The following is a 22,160-nucleotide window of genomic DNA, read 5'->3' on the forward strand; positions in this document are numbered from 1 at the left end:
CGGGGCTGGAGGGGGGACAGCCGGGGCTGGAGGGGGGACCTGAGCCCGGGAGCCCCCCGGGGCCGGAGGGGTGACGGAGCGCAGCACTCACCGGCTGAAGCACCCCAAGGGCATCTCCCGGCTGGCAAACACAGCCGGGGCCCATTTAATGTACGGGAATAATTCCCCCACCCTCCCAAAACCATGGCTGCGTACAGCTATCCGAGGGCTGAAACACTATAATAGGAAGCAATCCCTACGCTCGGACAGAAACACAAGAAACTGAAGAAGGAATACACCATTGTAAAAAAAAAAAAAAAAACCAAAAAAAAAACCCCACACCACACCAAGAAAACCAAACACAAATGGAATAAATAGGAAGTGTGTTTCCAGATTTAGCATCTCAAAATGCAGTGGGAAGTCCTGAATCATACTGCAACTGTACTGTGCAAAGTAGGCATGTGTGCTCTGTTTCCATTAAACCATTTTAAAGAGGTGATATAGAAAGTTATTTTAGGTAAAAGCTGTCAGTATAACTTTTTAAGGAAAGGCAGGAGAAAACTCAAATGAATTTTAAACACTCCAAAACCAGTAGTAGCATATGATTTAAAAATAGCTCACAGGAACCTCAGCCCAACAGAAAAGGAGCAAGGAGAGGAGAACAAGAATCCTCAGGACACCCAGCTCCTTCCACAGCTGCAGGGAGGGGTCACGTCTTTCACGTTTCAAGGACAGGTAAATAATCAGACTTGAAACTCTTCTGAATACAGGACAGGATAAGCTTGGCATGGTGATGGCTGCACACAGGCAAGGACACTCCCCTGCCTTGGAACAAAACTGACACTGATGCCACAGTACTAATTTTTCAAACGCTTGTAGTCATCACAGCATTTCTCTTGCCATTTCTTCCACGTTCTCATTCAAAACATCCCTCATATCAAAACAAGGAGACACTTCCAAGACCAGAGGTTGGCAAGCCCACAAATGTATGCTTTGAAAACCCATTAACTTATCCTGAGTTCACTTTTAGCCATTGATTCAAAGCATCAGGGAAAAAAAAAAAAAAAGCAAATATGCTGACAATTACCTGATTGTTTTTAAATGCTAGAGTGCCACAGACCATTTCAGACTCTACACCACAACTAAGGCACCAACAAGCCAATCAGCCTTTTATGAGTTGTTTTATCGTCTGCCACAGTGTTTCAAATCTAATGAAGACCAAAACGACTACAGTCACCTGCATGTCAATCCTGATGAACAGTCATTAAAATAGTTACATGTGGGCACTTTGTGCCAGCACTGGAAAGCATCAGCCCAGAGACAGTCAAGGTAGAACTCAGAAAGAGACTCATCTTCCATGGCCCCGGCACTGCCGACACAGGCTGGAGTGGAAACGCAAGGTCAGAAATTAGGCTCTAGCCAGAGTCCTCTCTCCAGAGATCTCCACAGTGGCAAAGACTTGGCTTAACGAGTATGTTCCCTCATTAAGCTGTGAAGTATTTTAAGAAAACCAAGTTCAAATGTAACTGAAAATTAACATCAACCAACATCAAAGAAGCGGTAGTAGGCATAAAAATTAAGCCTATGTTGAAAGGCTTCAGCAGTATTGCAAACCCTTTTTCAACTATTATTCAAATAGATCTCGGGTTTTGAGCCAAAATGCTCCAGCTGGAATTCACAAGCCAGAAGGAGGCAGAGTTTATTGATCAGTTATCAGTATCCGCTAGTGGAAATCTGTTCACTGAGACTCCGCACCCAAAAATTGTAACACTGCCTTTAGGTACCTTGCTTTGAAAAGGGGTGGGAGGGAAGCCCAGTCTTTTAATAAAATTAAGACTAGATGCTTTTGAAAGCCTGCTTCCCCATTGTCCTAGTTTGCTTTGAAAGGTGAACCTTTCATGTTACCTTTGTTCAGAGAATAAATCCAGTGTGCAACTGAAGTCTTGGTTTCTCAGGAGGGGTGTGGCTGTCCTGACTTTCACAAGCACAAGTGGACAGCGTATCATTTTAAGAAGGTTGCAAAATATGATGCAGAGTTCTGGAAGAAAAACAACAAGAAAGGTGCACATAATGGCACACAATTCATGAGAAAATGTTTACCGTTAAACCTCTCACCTCGGCCCTCTTGACAGACACGCTTACAATTCAAATCTTCATGAAACCCGAAGAGAATTTGCATGAATGCACATCTGTCTCTCCATTTCTTCTTTCAACTTCATTATAGCAGCCACTGAGATAACAATGTAATTGATCATTTTATGCAGTTCAACTCCAAACTCAAGCCAAATATGCATCCCTGAGATGCAAATCGCTTGTTAATCCTATCCTGATTAAACACTCATTGCTGGACAGCAAAATTAGGGGTAACCATTACATGAAAGACACCCCAATTTAGCACAGAGGGCAAAGTGTCTCAATCCCATATTTGCAAAATAATTTACGCTTGTGAATACATATTACACCCAAGACTACAAAAGCATGCCGAAGAGAGCTATACATTCAGTACTGATACAAAGGAAACAGCAACATTCATGAATTTATAAACTAAGGTGTGCAATCAGATTTTCCAAGGTATTTACCCACCTAAAAGATGTCAGTAGGTGCCTAATGAACTTTGGTTAAAAAAAAAAAAAAGTCGATGCAAAGTCTTGCTACCTAACTTCCAGGTAAAACACTTTTAAAGTGGTTTGGAAATGAAACCAAAGCAGCTTGTACATAGACGAATTCTAGAAAACGCCTTCATTCCCCAGGGTAAATATCATGATTCCTTCAATTATGCATTGTGCACGACGCCATCACATTTCATAGATCAGCTCAAAAAAGCCAAAATCCAAACAACAACAAAAACCACCCCAAAATCCAACATTTTCCAATTGGTACAATTTATTACAAAACTTGAATGAAAATTAGTGTTATGGTATATAAAAAATTCAGTACATGCCATCAGTCAGCTGACAGATAAAAATGCCTGTGATAAAAATTCTTGCAATCGATAGTTGAGACCTGAAGACAAATCTTCAGAGGCATCCAGAGAAGCTGTTGGCATGCATAGTGTTTATGGTACGTTAAGGCACGATGATTTAGAAAAGTCAGCTTCTTTGCATCACTGGTGAATCATCAGTGTGTCGTACATTTTCTCATACACCACACAAATACAAATCACCAGAGACGAAGCTTCAAAAGTAACCAAAGCACAGGGAAAGTTATGAAAAACTGATAGGATACACAATGACTTAAAATGGCAAGTGAAAGTTATGATACTGTGCAAACACACATGTTTACTGTAAACAGGCCACAAAGTCTTTTAGCATTAATCACGAAACTGTTCAGAATAACCTAGCAGATACACGATTAACTCCTTAAACCCATCACAATGACTACGCCAAACAGTGCACTATCAGTTTCTGTATAAAAAGGTATAGGAAAGATAATAAAAGCACATTTATAAGTATGAAGACAGTGTTACCAAAAGAATCAAAAAAGATACAATATAAATTGATTAACATTGAATATATAAAGCAAGCTGTTTTACAACACGATCTTCAGACTTTGTGTTTGTTTTAACGCAGGTCTTGATCTGCGGCATCCAGCTTTTGCATTTGAACGTTACCCTTCGGTCAAAGAAAACAGAGCACCCATCCACTTAGAGAACTGTATACTGCTGCGAACAAAAGTGGAAAACAAAGAGCATTAGAAAGGACAAACTTTCCACACTGTCAGAGTGTTTGGGGCAGTCTGAGCCCCTCCGAGCAATGCGGTGCAAACCAGGGGACAGAGCATTCCAGTTACTGCATCAGAGACCTGCACTAGAACTACATCAGCAGAGTCAGACACAGTTTGGTCCCAAATATTTATCACAAATGTCTAACAGGAGCACATAAATGAGAATCTATTTTTAGTTACATACTTTTTTAAGCACCCACACCCCCCTCCATCTGCAAGAACACAAGAACTGCGTTACAGCTCATCTCAACAGTAATGCGCACAAGAAACCAACCTCAGTCAGCCTGTCACATGAAACGTTGCTTCTGGGGAGGAAAATGAAAACCGCTTAACCTAAACAGGGCTCAAAGCAAGCAGCAAGTTTGATGTCATGCACACACACTCTTATGACACTGCTTAGGTAAGACAATAGAGCAAACAGATTTTTTTTTTTCCAAGTCCTCCGCTCTTGCTCACACTGGAAATTCTGTTCAATACACAACTGCTTAACATTTTAAGGAGGCTATTGCTTCCCATAACAACCAGAGCAAGCAAGCCAGCATTAAGGCTGTAAATCCTGAGTCCATACATTGCTAACCAAATTCAATATTCAAATTCACAATTAACCTGTTGTGCTACACAGCAACTTCGAGTACGAAAGAGAAGCCAAATTACTGACATTGCCTGCCTAGCTCTGATCTGTTACAGATGATACCTCAAGAGGAAACCTTAACTTATGTTCCAGACTCACAAAAAGACTGGAATTTCCAATAAACATGAAGGCTGGTATTATAAGCACAGCTGTGCATTGATGTTCCCAGCATTAGCAACATATATCCACATTTTAAATGCTTGTGGAACATACTTGGGCAAAGTGCATTTGTGCATTTCAGTGCAGATTCTTCTCACTGCTCTTTCTTCTAAATCTCCTTATGAGACACTATTTTGATATGTTAGGTTGGCACCATTCTTTATAATTTGATCTCCAGTTTTATTAGACTAGCCTTATAGTCCCCCATACTCCTTTCACCAATACATAGCTTTAATAAATGCAATGTGAATTTATACCATCCCTTAAGACAGACAATACACTTCTCCAGTATGCCAGGAAAGCAGAACTGTCTCAGTAAGTAGCATAACTAGCACCACATACGCCTGCACCCTGACGAGACATCTCAGACTCCTGCATTTGTACAGGTTTCGAAAGCCTGGGAAAGGAACGGGTTTGCCTCCCTCTCAGTTGCTTCCAAGAACACCACTACAATGCAGGGCAACTTGACATCTCTCCATGTACACTTTTGAATTCCTAATGAGAGAAGTTTGCTTTATAAGCGGTTACATTTTCTCACTGACCTAAATTCTCTTCCTTCAAATAGCACCCATTTTATGTTGTAGTTGCAGCCCTTTTAGTGTCCAATCATTACCGAGAACTTTGAGAAATAGCATCTTTCCAAAAAGAGTAAGAGTATTGGACAACACTAATGTCCTGTTGTTAGCTAGTTATGACTCATGTTGTCACTCATACCCCTAATATTTTGGGTTTCTGATATTTCAGTTGTCTTCTGTTGACTTCGCGGCTTCAAGTTTGTTCCCTTTCGTTTCGCCAGTCTGTAGCAACACCTTACACTTCCCCATAGTACATACTTGGCTGATGACATTTGCCAAGTTACAAAACTGCCCTTTGAATTGCTTTCCAATGTTTATCAGTTAATTTAATATGCTCATAGAGTTAATATCCACCAAGTCACATATACATACCAGGCTCCAAACTCCGGAACTATAAGAAATGTTCCTCTGAAAATACTTATTTACAAAAGGTAGCCTGAAGCATTTACAAGTCCCTCGCGACACCATGTCAGGCTTTGGCACGGACCTCACAGTCCTATGCACTCCCCTCCTCAGGCCCGTTAATGCCCGAGAAATTCTGGCAGCATGCACCTCTCCTCACCCTCTGCATCCAGAGGCTGTACTGGACACAGCGGTGTGTCATGGAGACACAGGAGGAGGTAGAATATGCCAATTGTGTCACTCCTAGATCATTGAGCCTCTCAGAGGCAGAGCGCAAGGTGCCCCACACGTATTCACAAGAATTGACAATACCACTGTAGCCACTGAGACTTCATCTTTCCTGTGGCATCAACACATCACTGAAAAGCTAATAAATATATTTCCACTCACCCCTGATATTTCCCCACAAAACAGGATTTCTGCAGTGACCCATTAGGAATTTTATGTTCTATTTTATATTCTCTGGGATCACTTGGCTAAATTTAACCAATTTACATTAATCCATTTAATGACAAAATTTATTGAGATACAGTTTGGGCAATTTTGTGAAAATATCAGAAAAACTTGCTATTAGGTTTGTCAATCTTTTTCATTGTATGTTTTGCAAACATTGTGTCATTCCTTGGAAAGCTTTTAAGTCTGCAAAGTAGAGTGTTTTGGTTTTTGGGAGATGGGGACCATTTTGCTGATAATATTTTTAGATGAAGAAATGCAAATGAAAGCGTTGCTGTTCTTTACATCAAGGAATAAAAGCCATAAACTGACTCTCATCTGAAGTCTGTGTAGCTCTCTGCACATTATACACGAGGGCAGGTGGGCAGCAGCTACAAGGTGGTTCTCAAGGACCCTGCTAAGACCTTTCTATACAAGCTAACTTCTAGGTCCTGTGGAGCCACACAAGTTCAGCACTTCAGCTGTACAGTACTAGAGAAAAAACAACAAGTTCAGTCACAAGTCTGCTCCCTAAGGGAAATGAAAACTCGTGCTAGCCCCTCAATGCAGGGTTTGCTGAACAGCTCCATAGTTAGAAGAGCTGAAGAGAGCTGTAGAACGACGGTACTCTTCTGGTCTAGTTTCTAGCCCCAGAAATATCCACTGGCAGTGCCAGGCAGCTGTTCCAAATACTACAAATTTGCCCAAGCTTCCCATTCTCTAGGCTCTCAATTTCAGCTGCCAAAGACTACAACATGATCTTTACTTCCTCAAATAACATTTCTCATCAGATCAATTCAGCATTCAGCAGCATCGTTTTAGAAGGCTGGTTGCTATGACAATGCTTTGTGTTGTTCTGTTAAATGATGTCAATTCATTGGTAGAAAGAACTAGTTGTTTGGTGCCTTTCGTGCTGTTCTTATCAAGAATCGTAACAGTGTTAGGGAGCTCAGGAGGCTTTAAAATACTTGTGGAAATCATGAGCTATATTAAAAGAATTTTCAATATCCTACAGATATTTTAAGTGCAAGATGCTTGGGGTTTTTTTCTGAACACATTTCCCTAACCATAACTACATTTCCATCTGACTATATTTGTTTTCCATAGTCTGGCTTCTGTTGCCGGTTTGTCCCAGCGTGATCTTGAAGCTGAGTGGAAGACACACAACCCAGATTTGTAAGAGTAACGAGAGGAAAACAGATTGCAAAGAGCTACACTTCCAGAAACAGAGAAGGAAAGGGAAGAAATGTCCATCAATAACCATTTCATTTGAAAAAACAATTCTAGTTTTTTGTAATACTTGCTCATTTGAAATGGACGAGTTCAGAAACTAGTAAATGTGCTGTTGGAATTACTGCAGGCTTATTTCAAAAGCAGTTTGTATTAGAGCATCCAAATAAAACTAAACCTGTTTTAATTTTTGGTAACTTATTCCAACCCTCCAACTCCTTCCTCTCCAATCCTTCATTTGAATTGTCAAATATAAGAAGCAATCCAAGCTTGTCTTGAAGTTTTTACCATGCTTTACATGGACTCATAAGATTAGTATATCAAAAGTTAGGGTAAAAAAAATTGTTTCTGCTTATTCCAGGAGTATTCTGGTGCATAGCTGTGCTCTCGCTGCCTGCTGCAACCACCTCCACACAGAAGGTGGTGTACACAGAAGCTATGAAATGTTGAGAGGAATCACACAAAAGCGTAGACCAACACACCTTTGTTAGGGCTGCTGTCAAAAGCTCTTAATCACCACCAGCTTGTAGAGCAAGTCTGTACTCACGGGCCTTTGTCAAAAACTGCAGGTGGCACATTGGTCACTACTGTTTCCAAAATCATCTTCCTTTACTACTTCTAACCCAGTCTCCACTGGTGCTGCTCTTCATCCCCCTTCAGGTTTCTACTTCTCCACTCCAAGAGATCTGTCCATCTTCTTTGGAAACTTTGAACGTACTCCCTGTGTATAATCTTCATCTTTGTCACCCCCCTTATGCTTCTCTTACCCTAGCCTTGAAAGAGAAGGAAACTGTTTGAAGTAAATTTTCTCTTTGCTCTTTCCATAAAAGCTTTAAAGATGCCCCTATTCAAAAGGGAACAGGCAAACCAGACCTTCCAGTCACCCCATCAGTGTAGCACTTTATGATAATACAGACTCATCAGACTTTTTGGCAAGGATTTGAGTTCAGCACTTCTTCATGACTATGCAATGCCACACTCTTTCCAGAAAACCTCAAAGTATTCAGCAATTTTCTCCCCACCCCGAAATACATCTGAAACCAGAAGTATTTCACATATTTGGACATTACCACATTTCATTATCCTACTGTTCACTCTCCAACTCTTATCTATGAAGGTATTTACACCATACAGCTCTTTTCCAGAAATATCAGAAAATATCTTTACATCTGTGCTTTATGAAGGGGAAGGTATTTTTAAGGGACTTATGAAGAAAATTAATACATACATATTTATCTAAAATAAAGAGTGAAAAATTTAATTTTTACATAAATTATCTATAAAGTTACATATTTTTCTCAGCATAAAGATAAGTAAGGGTGCAAAAAAGCAATTGGAGGAGAGACAGTAGCAGAGTTGATCCTTTAAAGTTCTTGTAAAACTAGAACCTGAGAGATGCTCAAGATAAGCTGTAACAGAACAAAGATTGACATCAAGTATATTTAAATTTGTTCGCAATTTGCTTCTGTTAACTACCGAGTTAATTACAAGTTTCCTGGTTTCTCTGGAAATAGTGGTTCAATAAAATACAGCAAGTAAATCTGATGGGAATGCTGGAGGTTGAAATCATCACTCCTCCTAAACTGCAAAGTCAGTTAACATGCATGAGAGAAACTTCCCTGAGGCCAAGTTCTAGGTGAGGATTCACTTCAACATGCTGACACGATCATACAGCAACACTCTGGTTTAGCAGGGCTGCAATTGCAGTTCTGACTGTGCATATTAGCCAACAAATTACACTAAAAGTCTATCAATCAATATCTCAAGGCTAACAAAAAAGAAGGTCAAAATTCTTTCCCGAGAGCAATCTGTTAAACAGTACAATTTCCGTAGCAGCTGCAGAAACACAGCTTAGTGGATTCCAAAGAAACAGCAGGACCTCCACACACGAGGATCTCACTCAAATCCTTCTCAAATTTGTTCACATTCAATATTTCAGATCAACTAACTTTCTTAAGATTTAGTCCAAACTAAATCACACGTGGACACTTAGCTGAATCGGCAAAGCTCTCCTCCTTAGCACATGTAGTGGTCCAAGATGTATTCCAGATTAGCAAGGTAAAGTATCTACAAAATAACATTTCACTGGGGAACACATGAGCATGCTCAGAACTCTGTTTACTTATGTATCCACGGCTGCACATTCAGCCTGGGACAAACCACGCTCCCGATTTGTTTTTATAAATACCATATCTAGTATTACCAGGAGCTGGGAAACACAGGGAATCTGGTGCCATTACCGGCTAACCATTAGCAGGAATACTGCATGCTATTAGCCCTCAGATACTGATTTCACAGCAAATCCAGTATCTAGGAACTGAAGAAAGAGCTCTGAAGATATTCGTATCATTTGCTATATTGTGCTCTGCAAGCACCAGCTATGGGCAAGCCTATTAGATCTAGGATGTTTTTTTTCTTACTGAGTATCAGTTTAAAGGACGCCATGTGATTAAAAGTGATTCGTAAGTCACACAAAGAATTGAGCTCCTTTGCAAAAAACAGTTTTACACTACATAAGGTCTCCTGCATCAGTCAGTCATTTTCATAAGCGGTCAGAGTTTGGCCATATGGTAACAAAGTCACCACGAAAACTTGGGACCTTAAGTTCACACTAACATATTTACCAGGCTGCATAATTACCAGCTCCTGTCTGAGGAAGTGAGCGCTTTATGTCAGACACTGCTATTGCATACACTGCATGGTCAGCCACAAAATCACCCTCAGTGTTTAGATTTCCAACTCTGGGAAAATATAGCTCAGTATGGAAGTTGGAAGACATGATGTGAAGACTCCTCTATCTGCAAGACTTGGAATTGTGACAGTAAGAAACCGGAGTTTGAATTACTTTTTCCCCTTAACTACTTCACTCAAAGACCACATTGCACATAACCAGTAAAACCATCAACTTCTGCTTAACTAGGAATCCAGTGAATAAGTTTATTCCTTAGAAAATCCTTTTTTTTTTTTTTTTTAATATAAACAGGAAGACTGAAGGTTCACATAAAGGCAACAAAAAATCTCCTTATTTTAGGCTTGGAATGTTGGCAGCTGCCACAAGGTCATAAGGGATAATATAATCCATTTTATTCAAGCTTTACATTCCTGAAGACCAGCAATCACAACTGGAGTATTAAACTGAAGTATTAAGCAACAAGACTCCTCATATCCTTCTATTTTTTATACTTGCATTTAAAAGAAAAATTATGCCAGCAAAGCCGCATTCTGAAGAAAGCGCAAATATTTGCTACAAGAATTTTTTTCTTCACTCACTCTCATCCCACCTATCACACCATATACGACACCTAGGAAGTCTGTATTCAGTACACATAAACAGTTTGCCTAAAATTTCGTTTGGTGCTTTGAAAAAACTGCTATAAATTTAGCAGACTACTTACCTCAAAACACCATAACTATTGTTTATATATAGTCAAATTAATTTTTGGAGCAGCTTCTGCTAATAGGCACAAAGATGATCCAAAAATAAGGCACTGAAGATAAGCAATTACAGGTGTTAAAAACAGCTGGAAAGGTAACATCTGCATAGATTTTTTTTTCCTAGCCTTCCCAGAATATCACTCAATTTTTTCTATATGTACTGTAAAAGCAACTCCAAAGTGCAAAACTAACAATATTACCTGTGAAAAATTTTATGTAAGAGGAGTAAACAAGTCAGAAAAGTAATACCTGATGCATCTAGATGTTAAGCATCCTAATCATCACCAGGCTTCATCCTCATTTGGGCTTGCATCTGTGCAATCATCTCCTGCATGCGGCGCAGCTGTAAAAGAAAAACACCCACACGTTTAAAACAATTTCACAAGGAATCCAAAAATCCAGGAAACTTTAAATCTTTTTTTCTTCCACAGTAGAATGCAGATCCAACTTGCCTCTTTACAAGATGGAAATGTTCAATTAATTCACATGATCGAATACCTTGTTTTTCTCATCTCAGATTCTTTAATGTGTTACATCTAACTTTCACAAAAGATTTGTAAGAATACTTACAATGAAAATTAAGCAATAAAATCCAAAACCTTTGAAGCTAGCTACATTTGCAGACCTCTGTTATTAACATTTAATCTACAGTAAAAAAAACATGCCCTTTATGTGTGTATAGAGATACACTGCTGGAGTGAGCTAAAGCAGCTTTGCTGAGATACAGGTGCTCAAAGCATAATATCATGTACGAATATCCATCTTGTGGCTAACCAGAGAACTCTGCAAATTTTTAGCAAGAGCAACAGCTGAAAGTGCACACAGAATTTAAAAACTACTTCAAAAGCAAAACAGAAAGATGTTTACAAAATTTGGAAAGAGAGACTAAACATATTAAGCACCAATATTTTTACATCTAAACAATGACTTTTACTGGAAATAACTGTTTTCTTAAAGGCATTCTTTTATGACACTTATAAGTTAATTTCCATCTCATAAAAGGCCAGTTATATATAATGCATTTTTCCCCCAAAATAACATTAATTTAAATAAGCATTCCGAAGAAAAAAATAGGAAACACTAATACGGATATTCAAAATGTATACGCAGATACCTCTAATTTGGTTTACAAATGACTAGGTATTTCCTTCCAGATGCAGGTTGGGAAGGCTCCACATAAACAATTGAAAGTGCCCTATCTTACAAACTGGAAAAGAAATAGGCTGCAATTTCCATGCACATTGTATAAAATACCAGTCTATCTCAAACTGGAGATAATGTAATCATCTGAGGCTTGTATAGGAAGTTTTCATTATTCTAAAAATAATTGTGTCATTTTTAATATATCCAGCTTTTTTCTTTGTTAGAAAAAAGTAGTTAGAAAATTGCTTTCATTTATTTTCAGGGGGAGGGAGGGGCGGGCAGAAACTCTTCAACTCAAAAAGCACTGCTATGTTTAAACAATTATACTGCATTTTCACCCAGCCAACCATATCAGCTATTGTGACATTAGTTACTCCACCAGATTCAATACAAAAAGAATCTGTGATAAACGCTTGACTACATGTATGTGGTGTCGAGCTGTTAGCTTTTTTTTTTTTAAACAACCAACCAACAACAAAAACCCAACCAACCAAAAAACTCCTAAAACCGGAAAGAAACATCACAGAAGAGGGAAAAATAAAGGTAGATGCCCGTATCAGTTTTTTTTTGCCTGGCCTCAGATGCAGATTTGGGGAAGAGTGAGAAACTGAAGTGCAGAGATTGCAGCATAGCCAGAGGTAACAGAGCTTGCCTAAAACTAGCTGACTTGTATACTAGTACTTATCCTCTTGCTGCAGTGGCACAGGGTTCAGTAGAGGTCATTCAGGTTCCTGTGGTTGCAGCACAGATACACTCTGACAAAAGGAAGTTCACACAGGAACAGCATGAGATACAGCTAACTCTGTCATGATTATTATATACCCATCTATATCCTTCTGCTAAGCACTTAAAACAAAAAGCTTCTGATGAAAAAGATAGCATAATGCTGCAGGAAGGAGAAAAAAAAAAAGGAGAAAGTCTCAGAAATTAGAGTTGCATTGATTCCACGGTCCAAGAAAAAAGGTTCAAAGATCAACTTCTAAAAATGTAAGACACCTGGTCTTTTGAACTGCCTCTCTGCAGATTTACCATCAGCATAAAACCAGCTTATTGGAAGCTTGCCTACTTGAGCTTTCCCAAGAGCACTCCAAGCTGAACCATGAAACATTCCCAAAATAGAAACCATTCAGTAATCACAGGGGAAGATACTGCTGCACATGTACTATGGTGACTGCTCAAATGCAGCATTCTGCCAACAGCCAACATCATATTTGAAGACTTAAATACAGCACTGAGTCTCACATTTTCTTAACTTTAATTGATAAGAATATGTTGACACCATGAAAGAATTCAGATGCTGCATATGACTCAAATGTAAGGTAGGATGAAAGCACTAGGAGACCTACTCTGCTCGAACATGGACTGCACGAAGATTTTCCTTGTCCATTTTCATGTGGTGTTTTGGAGATCTACAGGCAAAGTATTAGTCTCATCCATTAGGTAAATAATGGCAAGTTTCTGAAGCTATTTTAGCATAATTCAGTAGAAACACTTTCAGGCACAAAGCCTGTTAAAAAAAAAACAGGCATATTGCTGTCTCCTATGGCCATTAGTAAGTCAGTCATCATTGATGTTTCCTTTTTATAAGGAAAACTGGCCAAAGAAAAAAAAAGTAAAGAAAATAAAAATATAAAGGTATTCAAGCACACCTATCTTTTTCTCTGCATCAGCATTCTGTTTTGGGTTTTGTCGAGTATTTGATACGCAAACAATCCAGAATGGTTGCTTTCTGCTGTAAAACTGTGGCTTCTCAAGAGCTCTAAGCAAACTCAGAACTATCAGTTTCGTAAGACTATTCTTAGCAGACAACCTCTGTGTAAAGATAGACACCACACACAAAACCTGGCTGCATAACTACAGGCCTAAAGTTAGAGGTAATAACTGAACTTAGGAAGAACGCACACAAATATCTTTGAGAGAAAATAATCTGCACAGTAGGAATCCTGTCAGCTCAAGTGTAAAATTAAAATGAAAAAAAAAAGAAGAATCGAACTGCATTGTAAGCAAAGTGGTAACCACAGCAGTCTCTTCCACAATTCCTCTTCAAGTAGAAGACAGGCCATAAGAACCATTCCTACACGTCACAATACAAGCTAAAAACAATTTGTGTGTCTTCACCTTTCTAGACCTACTGCATAGATGGAAACAATCTTTCCTCTTCATAAAGGTGAGTGTAAAAGATCACACAAAGGACTGAAATTGATGTCATATCAACATCTGTGCTCCCTTCGCTGCTGGGGATTGCAAGCAACAAGGGCACACCATGACTTTGATCTTGCTCAGCAGTAAACCCCATCACTTGTAAGAGCAGCATTAATATATTCTGCAGGGAATTTGCAATCGTCCCCGAAAGAAAGGATACTACAACCTGATAGCACAGGGTCAATGCACATGATGAAAAGGAAGTTAGGAAGCAATGTTTGGGAATCTGATAAAACTTACAATTCCTGTGAGTTCCCAGAAAAAAAAAAAAATCAAAATAGTAAACTTAACCTTGGTATAAACTCCACTTAGTTTACTTATTATGTCAGGAATAAAATTTACTTCAAACTTTCATGTAACTACTGGGCAGTGACTACACATAACTAGTGTAGCAACATAAAAAGGAAACAAACGTTTAAAATCAGAGTTAGTTTACAGAGTTAAAAGTGAACCATACGGCATCTTCAGAGCTTCCGGGCCACTAGCAGAAACCACAGCTACACAGCTTTGCTTTACCTACAAGATTTCATCTGTAATATGTTTTGCCCAGAATACCAACAAATACTACTCCTGTCTGAACAAGGTGAGTGGCTTTTTGGTGACAACCCTACAGATATCACAGGAAAAGAAGTGTTAACAGTATCTACCCCACCAACACACTTCTCCTCCCAACACCAAGCGTGATTATTTCTGCTCATGCCTTTACATAAGAAAGTTCCTAAGAGAAGAGGCTGCAAGAATAGGGCAAGATGGAAAACTGTAAATGGTGGATTTTCTAGTAAATCTGGATGTTCCTATGATAGTTGCTGTTGGTTAAAAATACTTCCGATAAAGGGTACAACTAACCTTGTTAACTGAAGACAAGAAAAATACTACTGACAAAGTTATGACGCTGGAAGTGGGTCTATCATCGAGATGTGTGTCTTTCACAGGACACGCTGACATTATAAATAGCAGAAGTCACTATGGCCACATCCATCACACTACATGGCAGCAAGCATTGTTCCTTCAAAGAACAACTCAAAAGGACCAAAAAAAAAAAAAGGTATTACTAAAAAAAAAGAAAAAAGAAAAAAGTTGTTCTTCATTCCAGCGCCCAAGGGATTCCCACTGCTAATTGCTTACTAAGGATTTTCTTATCACGATGTTCTCCCAGGACTAAGGCTGCGTCACTTCACGGAGGAAGGCTGAAGCATTCTGTCCCCCTGCACTGTCCTACAAACAAATTAAACTTCAGAGCCGTTTTTATTTCCCTCGGGTCTAGAGGCCTTTGACAGTCATGCTGTCTCTCCACATAGAATTTTTCACCTTATCTTTCAAGAAAATATTTAGTCAATACCTGCAATACCAGGCAGTTACCCGCACACGTTCATCACCCCCTCACCTACCTCGAGCTGCTGCTGGAGCCCAGCCTGGCAGCCCCACCAGCCCAGGCTGTCCCCCCACTGACTCCACACTAAAGCAGGCTCTTCATCTCATCTGCCAAAGGGTTAAACACATTCAGAAAGTGGAATGACAGAGAGAAAGCAATTTCAATATTGCAGTTAATTCTACTATATTCAGCCTACTGCTGTCCAACCCTCCTGCAGACAGCGGAGCACAGGGATTTGCCCAAAGCCTCAGGGTAGCTCATTGGAAAAGTCAGAGGAAGCTTGTTCCTTGCTGTTTTCAGGTAATCATGGCCTTAACGTTTTTCTGGAAGTATTGCCTCTCAACACGTTGAAAGGTTTTTATTATGAGATTATAAGATATTTTCAGAGTAGGAAGAATATGGCACAACACTACAAACTAAGTTTATGCCCATTTACATTACAACATCAAAATAATCTGAACCGCAGCTTATTTACAGTAAGGAACATGGATACCTTTATACTTATTTTCACTTCCCAGCTCAGAAAAAACAGGTCATCACTTGAAAACGAGCAATATGTACAACCAGACTGAGCAATAAATCCAAAATGACAGATTAGCAATTCCAAACTGCTGAACTGGGGACCACATCCTTTGGCACAATAAAAGATCATTTAGCAAAAGTGATGCCTTGATAAAGATGATCCTGGCAGTAGCCCAAGCATTCATTCCTTCCAAGGTTATATAAACCTCACAAAACTGTAAATAGAATTTCAAGCACCGTTACTGATGGGAATGCAAAACAGGAGGGGAAATGGATATTTGTTTTCTCTGCAAAGGCCATGGAATGCAAGCCCATTTCCTCTGTGCCTCTTTCCTCCCCAGACTTTTCCCAGTCTGAACCTTAGGGATGATATGGAGATGAAGAGATTTCATACCAGCTTATCTACAGAAGATTCAGCAAAGCCTCTTGATCTCTTTGGGATAATAGAACACAGAAGTTAAAAATGTATTTGTTTTTTCAAGTTCTAACCTAATCGTCTGCAACTTCAGCAGCAGTTATTCAGAGATGATTAGTCCCAGAGGAAACTTTCAGAGATTGTCCTCCAAGAAATGTAAGACTTCATCCCTTTAGTCATACTATATTAAAAAAATACATTACATACATATATATAAATACTATATATACATTCACACAGAGCGGTCAGAATAGACCAGTATATAATAATATGCCTGCCATATCAACAGTTTCCAGGGGAAACAGTTCTAGGAGAATTTTTTCAGATAGTTTACAAGGATACTGAACTCTCTACTTAACTACTAAGCATGTACAATTCATGTGATTCACATGACAGGAGAAACACTTATGACAAACTCTAAGTTTACTGCCTGAATCTTGGAAACATTAAGGCAAAAGAAAAGAAAAAGAACAAAAAACCACAAAACATTCCCAAACAATGCTCTTGACATTTTCAAAGCATCTAGTACTCAGGGTATCAGCTGATGGTCTACGGTTATTTCGCACACACATCAGTAAATGGGAGGCAGGTAATTTGTATACAGAATACTTGCAGAAGTTCTACTCTCCTAAGTGCAGGGTCGTCAAGTGCACTTATGTTGCTGAAATGAAGTTATACAGTGATAAAGATGCAGCTAATTTAATCTTCAGTAATTCATATTATTAACTACTAGTTATGGTGATAGTCGGCTGCTTCTGAATTTCCTTTTAGGAAAGTTTTTTGCTATTTATGTCAACATGCCAGGTTTAGCTAATAGTTAACCAGGGTTAGCTATTTTTAAATATGGATGTTACAAAGGAAAAAGAAAAAGCACAGATTGAAGTAACTATATTTCAAAAATTTCCATGTATGGGAGTTTGAATCTTTCACCTCAGAAACAACAGAACTGCTTGTAGTTTTTTATTTCTTACTCCAAATCACTGCATATATGCATTCATCTTTTAAATTATGCCTTCCTCCATTTATGGACTTGGATACAAGCTAAATTGGGTAAAAGAAGGATAAACAGAAAAAACACTATCTTCCAATTGGCAGCAAGTCTTTAAGTTTTCACAATGCCAGCAGTCATAAGCATTGGCAGTGTACTACTAGAATTTAAATACTAGGAAACAAATCTCTGAATCTTTAAAACTTTAGCATAAAAATGTTAAGTTGAAAGACCTAGTAATAACTTGAAACCAGAGTAAGAAATCAGAGATTGAAAACATCAAATTCTAAGTTGACTGGTAGAACAAGAGTACTATGAATTTTGCTGCAAGTCAAGATTAAGATAAAAAAACATGCACATTAATTATATCATGGGATTTTTAAAACTCAACCACCTTTTTCTACTCCATAGCCACAAGACAAGAAATTTACTGGTAACATGCTTGTAGTAAGCCATGCACATCTTAAATGACATTAGACTGGCACTGTACCCCAACATGCCATGCTTAAAGCGGCACATGCAGCTGACAAATATAAATTGATTTCAGTACTTTAACACCAGCAACGATTTTTATGGAAAATTAGCATACAAACTGGAAGTGATAAATACCCTGCCTACAACCAAGAGTCCACATGCTACCTACCATCCACAGTATGCAAGTGATTATAAACAAAACACTTTGTATGGGCAACTTGTATGTTCAGACTAGGTCTGCTATTTTTCACAACTCCAATCTTACACTCTGTAGGCTGTAGTCGATGTAGAACACTGAAACTGGAGCACAGCATGTTTTATTAAAGAACAGCTTTAGAAACTCCCTCTTACCTCAGCCTCTTTCTGCTGGAGGATTCTATCCTTGTCTACCACCTCTTCTTCAACAGGCCTATTGAACGAAAGAACGCATTGATAGTATAACATACAGAAGCAAAAGTTTCCAAGAACAGATTCAAGGTTCATATTTCAGCTGATATAACAACAAAAAGCCGCACAGAGAAATTAGGACATTTTTAAATCCACGTTCCTCATTTGTAAAAGGCCATCTTTACCTCATAGACCACTGTTATTCAACCCATGTTTCTTCAAATTCTATTTATTCACCGCTATGGGTATTTTTTTGTCATTTACTCTAATCAAGAGATTCCCTCCACTGTCCATACATGGTACAAAAAACAACCATTAGAAAGCTGTCTAGGCTATTTCCTTTCTCCTTTAAGATCAAAATGCTCAGCTGAATACTTAAAGAACAAGTCAAGTGGGAACAAGAGTTAAGTTGCGATCAAAATGATGCAGCACAGGTAGATGTGGACTTTTTGCATTAAGTCTGCCAAGGAAAAAAACCTTACCAAGAAAAAAAAAAAAGAAAAAAATCCACAAAACCTACACACGTTGCCAAGAAAAGATTGTTTGGCGTAAACTTCTCTAACTTAAGAGCAAGAGAACAGCCATCCATGCAGCTTTGCAATAACTGGAAGAGCAACATCCTATCTAATCAGATAGGATGGGGCCTATTTAAACACGCCCACTAGAGTTTACTTTTTCTAAGCAGACATCATTAAATAAAAACTTATCTTGCTTGCAGCCCACTGCTTCTTTATGCGCATTCCAATTGAAAGCACAGAGAAAGGGGAATGGATATGGAAACAAGAACAGCTGCTTGTAAGCATGGCACTTTGCTAGATATTATTCCTCTTCAAGAAGAGCATTTCATAGAAATTTCAGTAACTCCATAGATTGAAACCTCATGATAAATAATTAGTTACAGGAGGGATTAGTTAGGAGGAAGAGCAAGTCCAACGTCACAGTGGACAAAGAAGAGACTCACAAGCAGCAGAGCCCAAAGGCATACACATACTTACTTGCCAGTTCGTTTTAGCCTCTCCGAACGGAAGTTCTCGTAGTGCAAATCTTGGGTCACCTCCTGCAGGTCCTGCATGTGCGTTCTAGAACATGCAAAGGGCTATTGAACACTTTGTCCTTCTTGTCAAAGGAAAGAAAAACACCCTTTTATCTTCTATTTTTGTTTTATATAATGGATGTATTTACTGGAAAAATAATCCTTACAGACCAAGTCTGCCATAAAGCTAGCCAGAACACAGCTTTCATGTTTATTGGTCTTTAATTCATACTTAAGAGCCCTCCCACTAATATTCTTCAAAGACACAAACTATGCTACTTTTCTTCTTATTTACTAATTACTTTATAGGAGTTGTTTATATAAGTCTTTGCAGTGTAAGAACCTTGTGAAGACTGTTATTCAGAAAGATAATTCCTAAAGTATTTTTTGACTCTTAAGTGCTATTAAGTATAATTTGTAACTGAGAACTAGGTGGAGCTCACTGGATTGCATTACAGATGACATTGCCTAACAATTTTCAGTTGTCAAAAAAGAGGAAAAAAACCGCGTGCTACCAATGACCAGCAGAGGGCAATCCCCGCTCAGTAGAGACTGAAATCGGAACTCCACAAAGGAATTCAATTTCCAACAATACCGAGATTTCATTTAAAAAAAAAAAAAAATCACTTAAAACCATCTACACAGGCAGAATAACCATATCAGATAAAATCATAAAAGGGGAGGGTATCATATTCAAAACAGGTTTTCTTACACTGCCAAGAAAACGGAGCTTTGCCTTCAGAATATTCTTGACGGTTTAATCAATCACTTTGAGTAATATTTTAAAAGCTTCTCTGCCCCACCCACTGCACTATAAGAAAACTTCAATTTACATATACAGCCATCAAATCAGTTCACATAAGGCATAAAAACTGTCACGTGTACCTGACAATGTAAAATATAGAAAATATTTTCTCATGTCAGAGATCAGAGGATTACAGCAGCAAAATAAGCTGCAGGGGGCTCAAAAGTCACTCTACGTTGCCATTAGAGTTAGATTTGAATTAAGGAGTTCAGTTCTTGTAACTCTCTAGTCATTGTAACAGTTACGTCACCACAGGAGATGGGATAACTTTACCATTACTCACACAAGCATTGTGCGCAACTTAAGGAAATCATTGTGCTCTGGATTTTCAACTTCAACAACTCCCCAGGGATACAGACGGCCTCTGATTTTTTTCCCTTTCACCTCAATAAGTTGATTGGATCCAATAACAGCGAAGGGAATGCTAGCCTAGTTGAGAGACAGCAAAACAAGTGACTGTTGATTGGTTGCTTTTTTGTTTGTTTGTTTTTCTTTTAAGGAAAGCACAAAGACTTTAAAGTAACACACAAGAGGGAGAAAAGAAATGTTGACAAATGCACTCTACTAAAATCCTTCCATATCAGAAAACCAACAAATCCTATTCCAGGCGATGCAACCTCTCATTATTAACACCTGTGGGTTTGTTAGGATCAGTTTGCCTTAACAGAGGCACAAAAGGAAATGACGCTTTGCTTTAGGAACACTTGACTGTTGTTGAAGTACAGTTTGGGCATGATGTGTCATCTGACATAACATCATGCATGGAAAACAGCCAACAGAAACATACTTCAGATACAGACTAAAGTAGCTAGAGAGAATTTCAGACACGTTCTTCAAGCACCTTTGCAAGTATCACAGCACAAACAGGAAGTGACTTCAGCAAAACCTTTATTACCTTCTCTAACAAGAGGAAATTTGTTAATTAGTATAGTAATCATAACATGCGCACATTCTCTCTTTTTGCTTGCATGTTAAAAGGTTTGAGTCAGAAAACAGACTGCAAATCACAGTTCTTGGTGAAGAGCTGCTTACATTTAAAAGAGAAAAGGAAAGGAAGTCATGACACACTACATCTGGAATTCCGCTGAAGCAGAGACTGGAATAAAAAGGACTATAATTCAGAGTCAACATCCAAAGAAAACTTGAATTTTCAAAACATTATAAAGGAATAAAGTACTTTTAAGCATACTGCAGGCTTGAAGAACTACTACAGCAAAATAATAAGTTAGGTGCAAAACTTGCCTTTAAAACTCTGGTTTGTTCTTTAAACTCCTCATCTTCATCAGAATCTGCATCAGGGAGCTGATAAATCCTAATCCCATGTTCAGAAATCTCATCCAGAACCTGAAGTTTACAAAAAAGGAATAATAAATTCTTATTTCATTGAAGAGGTATTAAGTTAAAAACATGTACAATTGATTTACTAGTCTGTCACATGTAGAAAACTCAAAATGAAGAAAGGAAATCTACACTAGACTGTGGTTGGATTTTAAATATTTTATTTTACTATTGCAAAAAAAGTATCTTAAAAACATTGCTGAGATTTGCTAACTACATAGGTTCTCTTTTAAAGAGCTTACTAACAGGCATTTTAAAAAGCCAAAACATTTGCTGAGATTACCTCTCAATTATACTGTTTGTGATCTCTGACACAATCTGCAAAATCAGAAATGGCTAAACACAAACAGCAGCTCACCTGTCTGTCCACTCAAAGAGGAACAGACTCACTGACTAACGTTTTGTGACATTCCTAATGTACGGTTTTTGCATATGACCTTAACCAGCGTATATTTGTGCAGTAATATAAAGATTTAAATATAAAGATTTTACAGAAATAAAGACTTAAAATAAACATATCAGGATGCAATCAAGGACTTCAGACAACAATCTGTAGCTGTACTTGGGGAATAAACATCAGAATTAGAACACTATTTGCTATGAATTTTAGCTGCAAAACTACTAAAATATTTGTAATACAATGCACTGTTGCACAGCACTTTTTGAAGACTAACAAACATGCACTTGGTTCAATGTCCAAAGTGCTAAATAAGACAAGCTTAAAGATTTAAAAAGAGGCACAAAAGACAAATGCATTTTTAGAAAACATAGCAAGTAAATAATTAAAAAAACTCAACCAGATTAACATGGAGCATAATTCAGAAGGAGACAAAACCAAGAAGTTAATATTAAAAAAAAGTAAAATCAATGAATTTGTAGGATTCATTAGTTACAGCATCAAAACCATGCAGCGCA

At 38.3% G+C, this 22,160-nt stretch overlaps 1 protein-coding gene across 1 annotated transcript in view; it reads right to left on the minus strand.

The window, feature by feature from the left end:
- Nucleotides 1–2,851: 2,851 nt before the first annotated feature.
- The window catches only part of LOC104289209 (septin-2), a 33,447-nt gene continuing 14,138 nt past the window's right edge, over nucleotides 2,852–22,160 (minus strand). The window contains exons 8-13 of the mRNA XM_009888125.1: nucleotides 21,150–21,251; nucleotides 20,191–20,336; nucleotides 19,065–19,148; nucleotides 18,034–18,091; nucleotides 10,816–10,909; nucleotides 2,852–3,640 (exon numbers count right to left, since the gene is read on the minus strand). Of these exons, the coding sequence (XP_009886427.1) occupies nucleotides 10,841–10,909; nucleotides 18,034–18,091; nucleotides 19,065–19,148; nucleotides 20,191–20,336; nucleotides 21,150–21,251 (459 nt within the window). The 3' untranslated portion in view covers nucleotides 2,852–3,640; nucleotides 10,816–10,840. The remainder of the gene's footprint in view (nucleotides 3,641–10,815; nucleotides 10,910–18,033; nucleotides 18,092–19,064; nucleotides 19,149–20,190; nucleotides 20,337–21,149; nucleotides 21,252–22,160) is intronic.

This window comes from Charadrius vociferus, unplaced genomic scaffold, assembly GCF_000708025.1.
Source record: "Charadrius vociferus isolate BGI_N301 unplaced genomic scaffold, ASM70802v2 scaffold326, whole genome shotgun sequence".
NCBI classification, from domain to species: Eukaryota; Metazoa; Chordata; class Aves; order Charadriiformes; family Charadriidae; genus Charadrius; species Charadrius vociferus.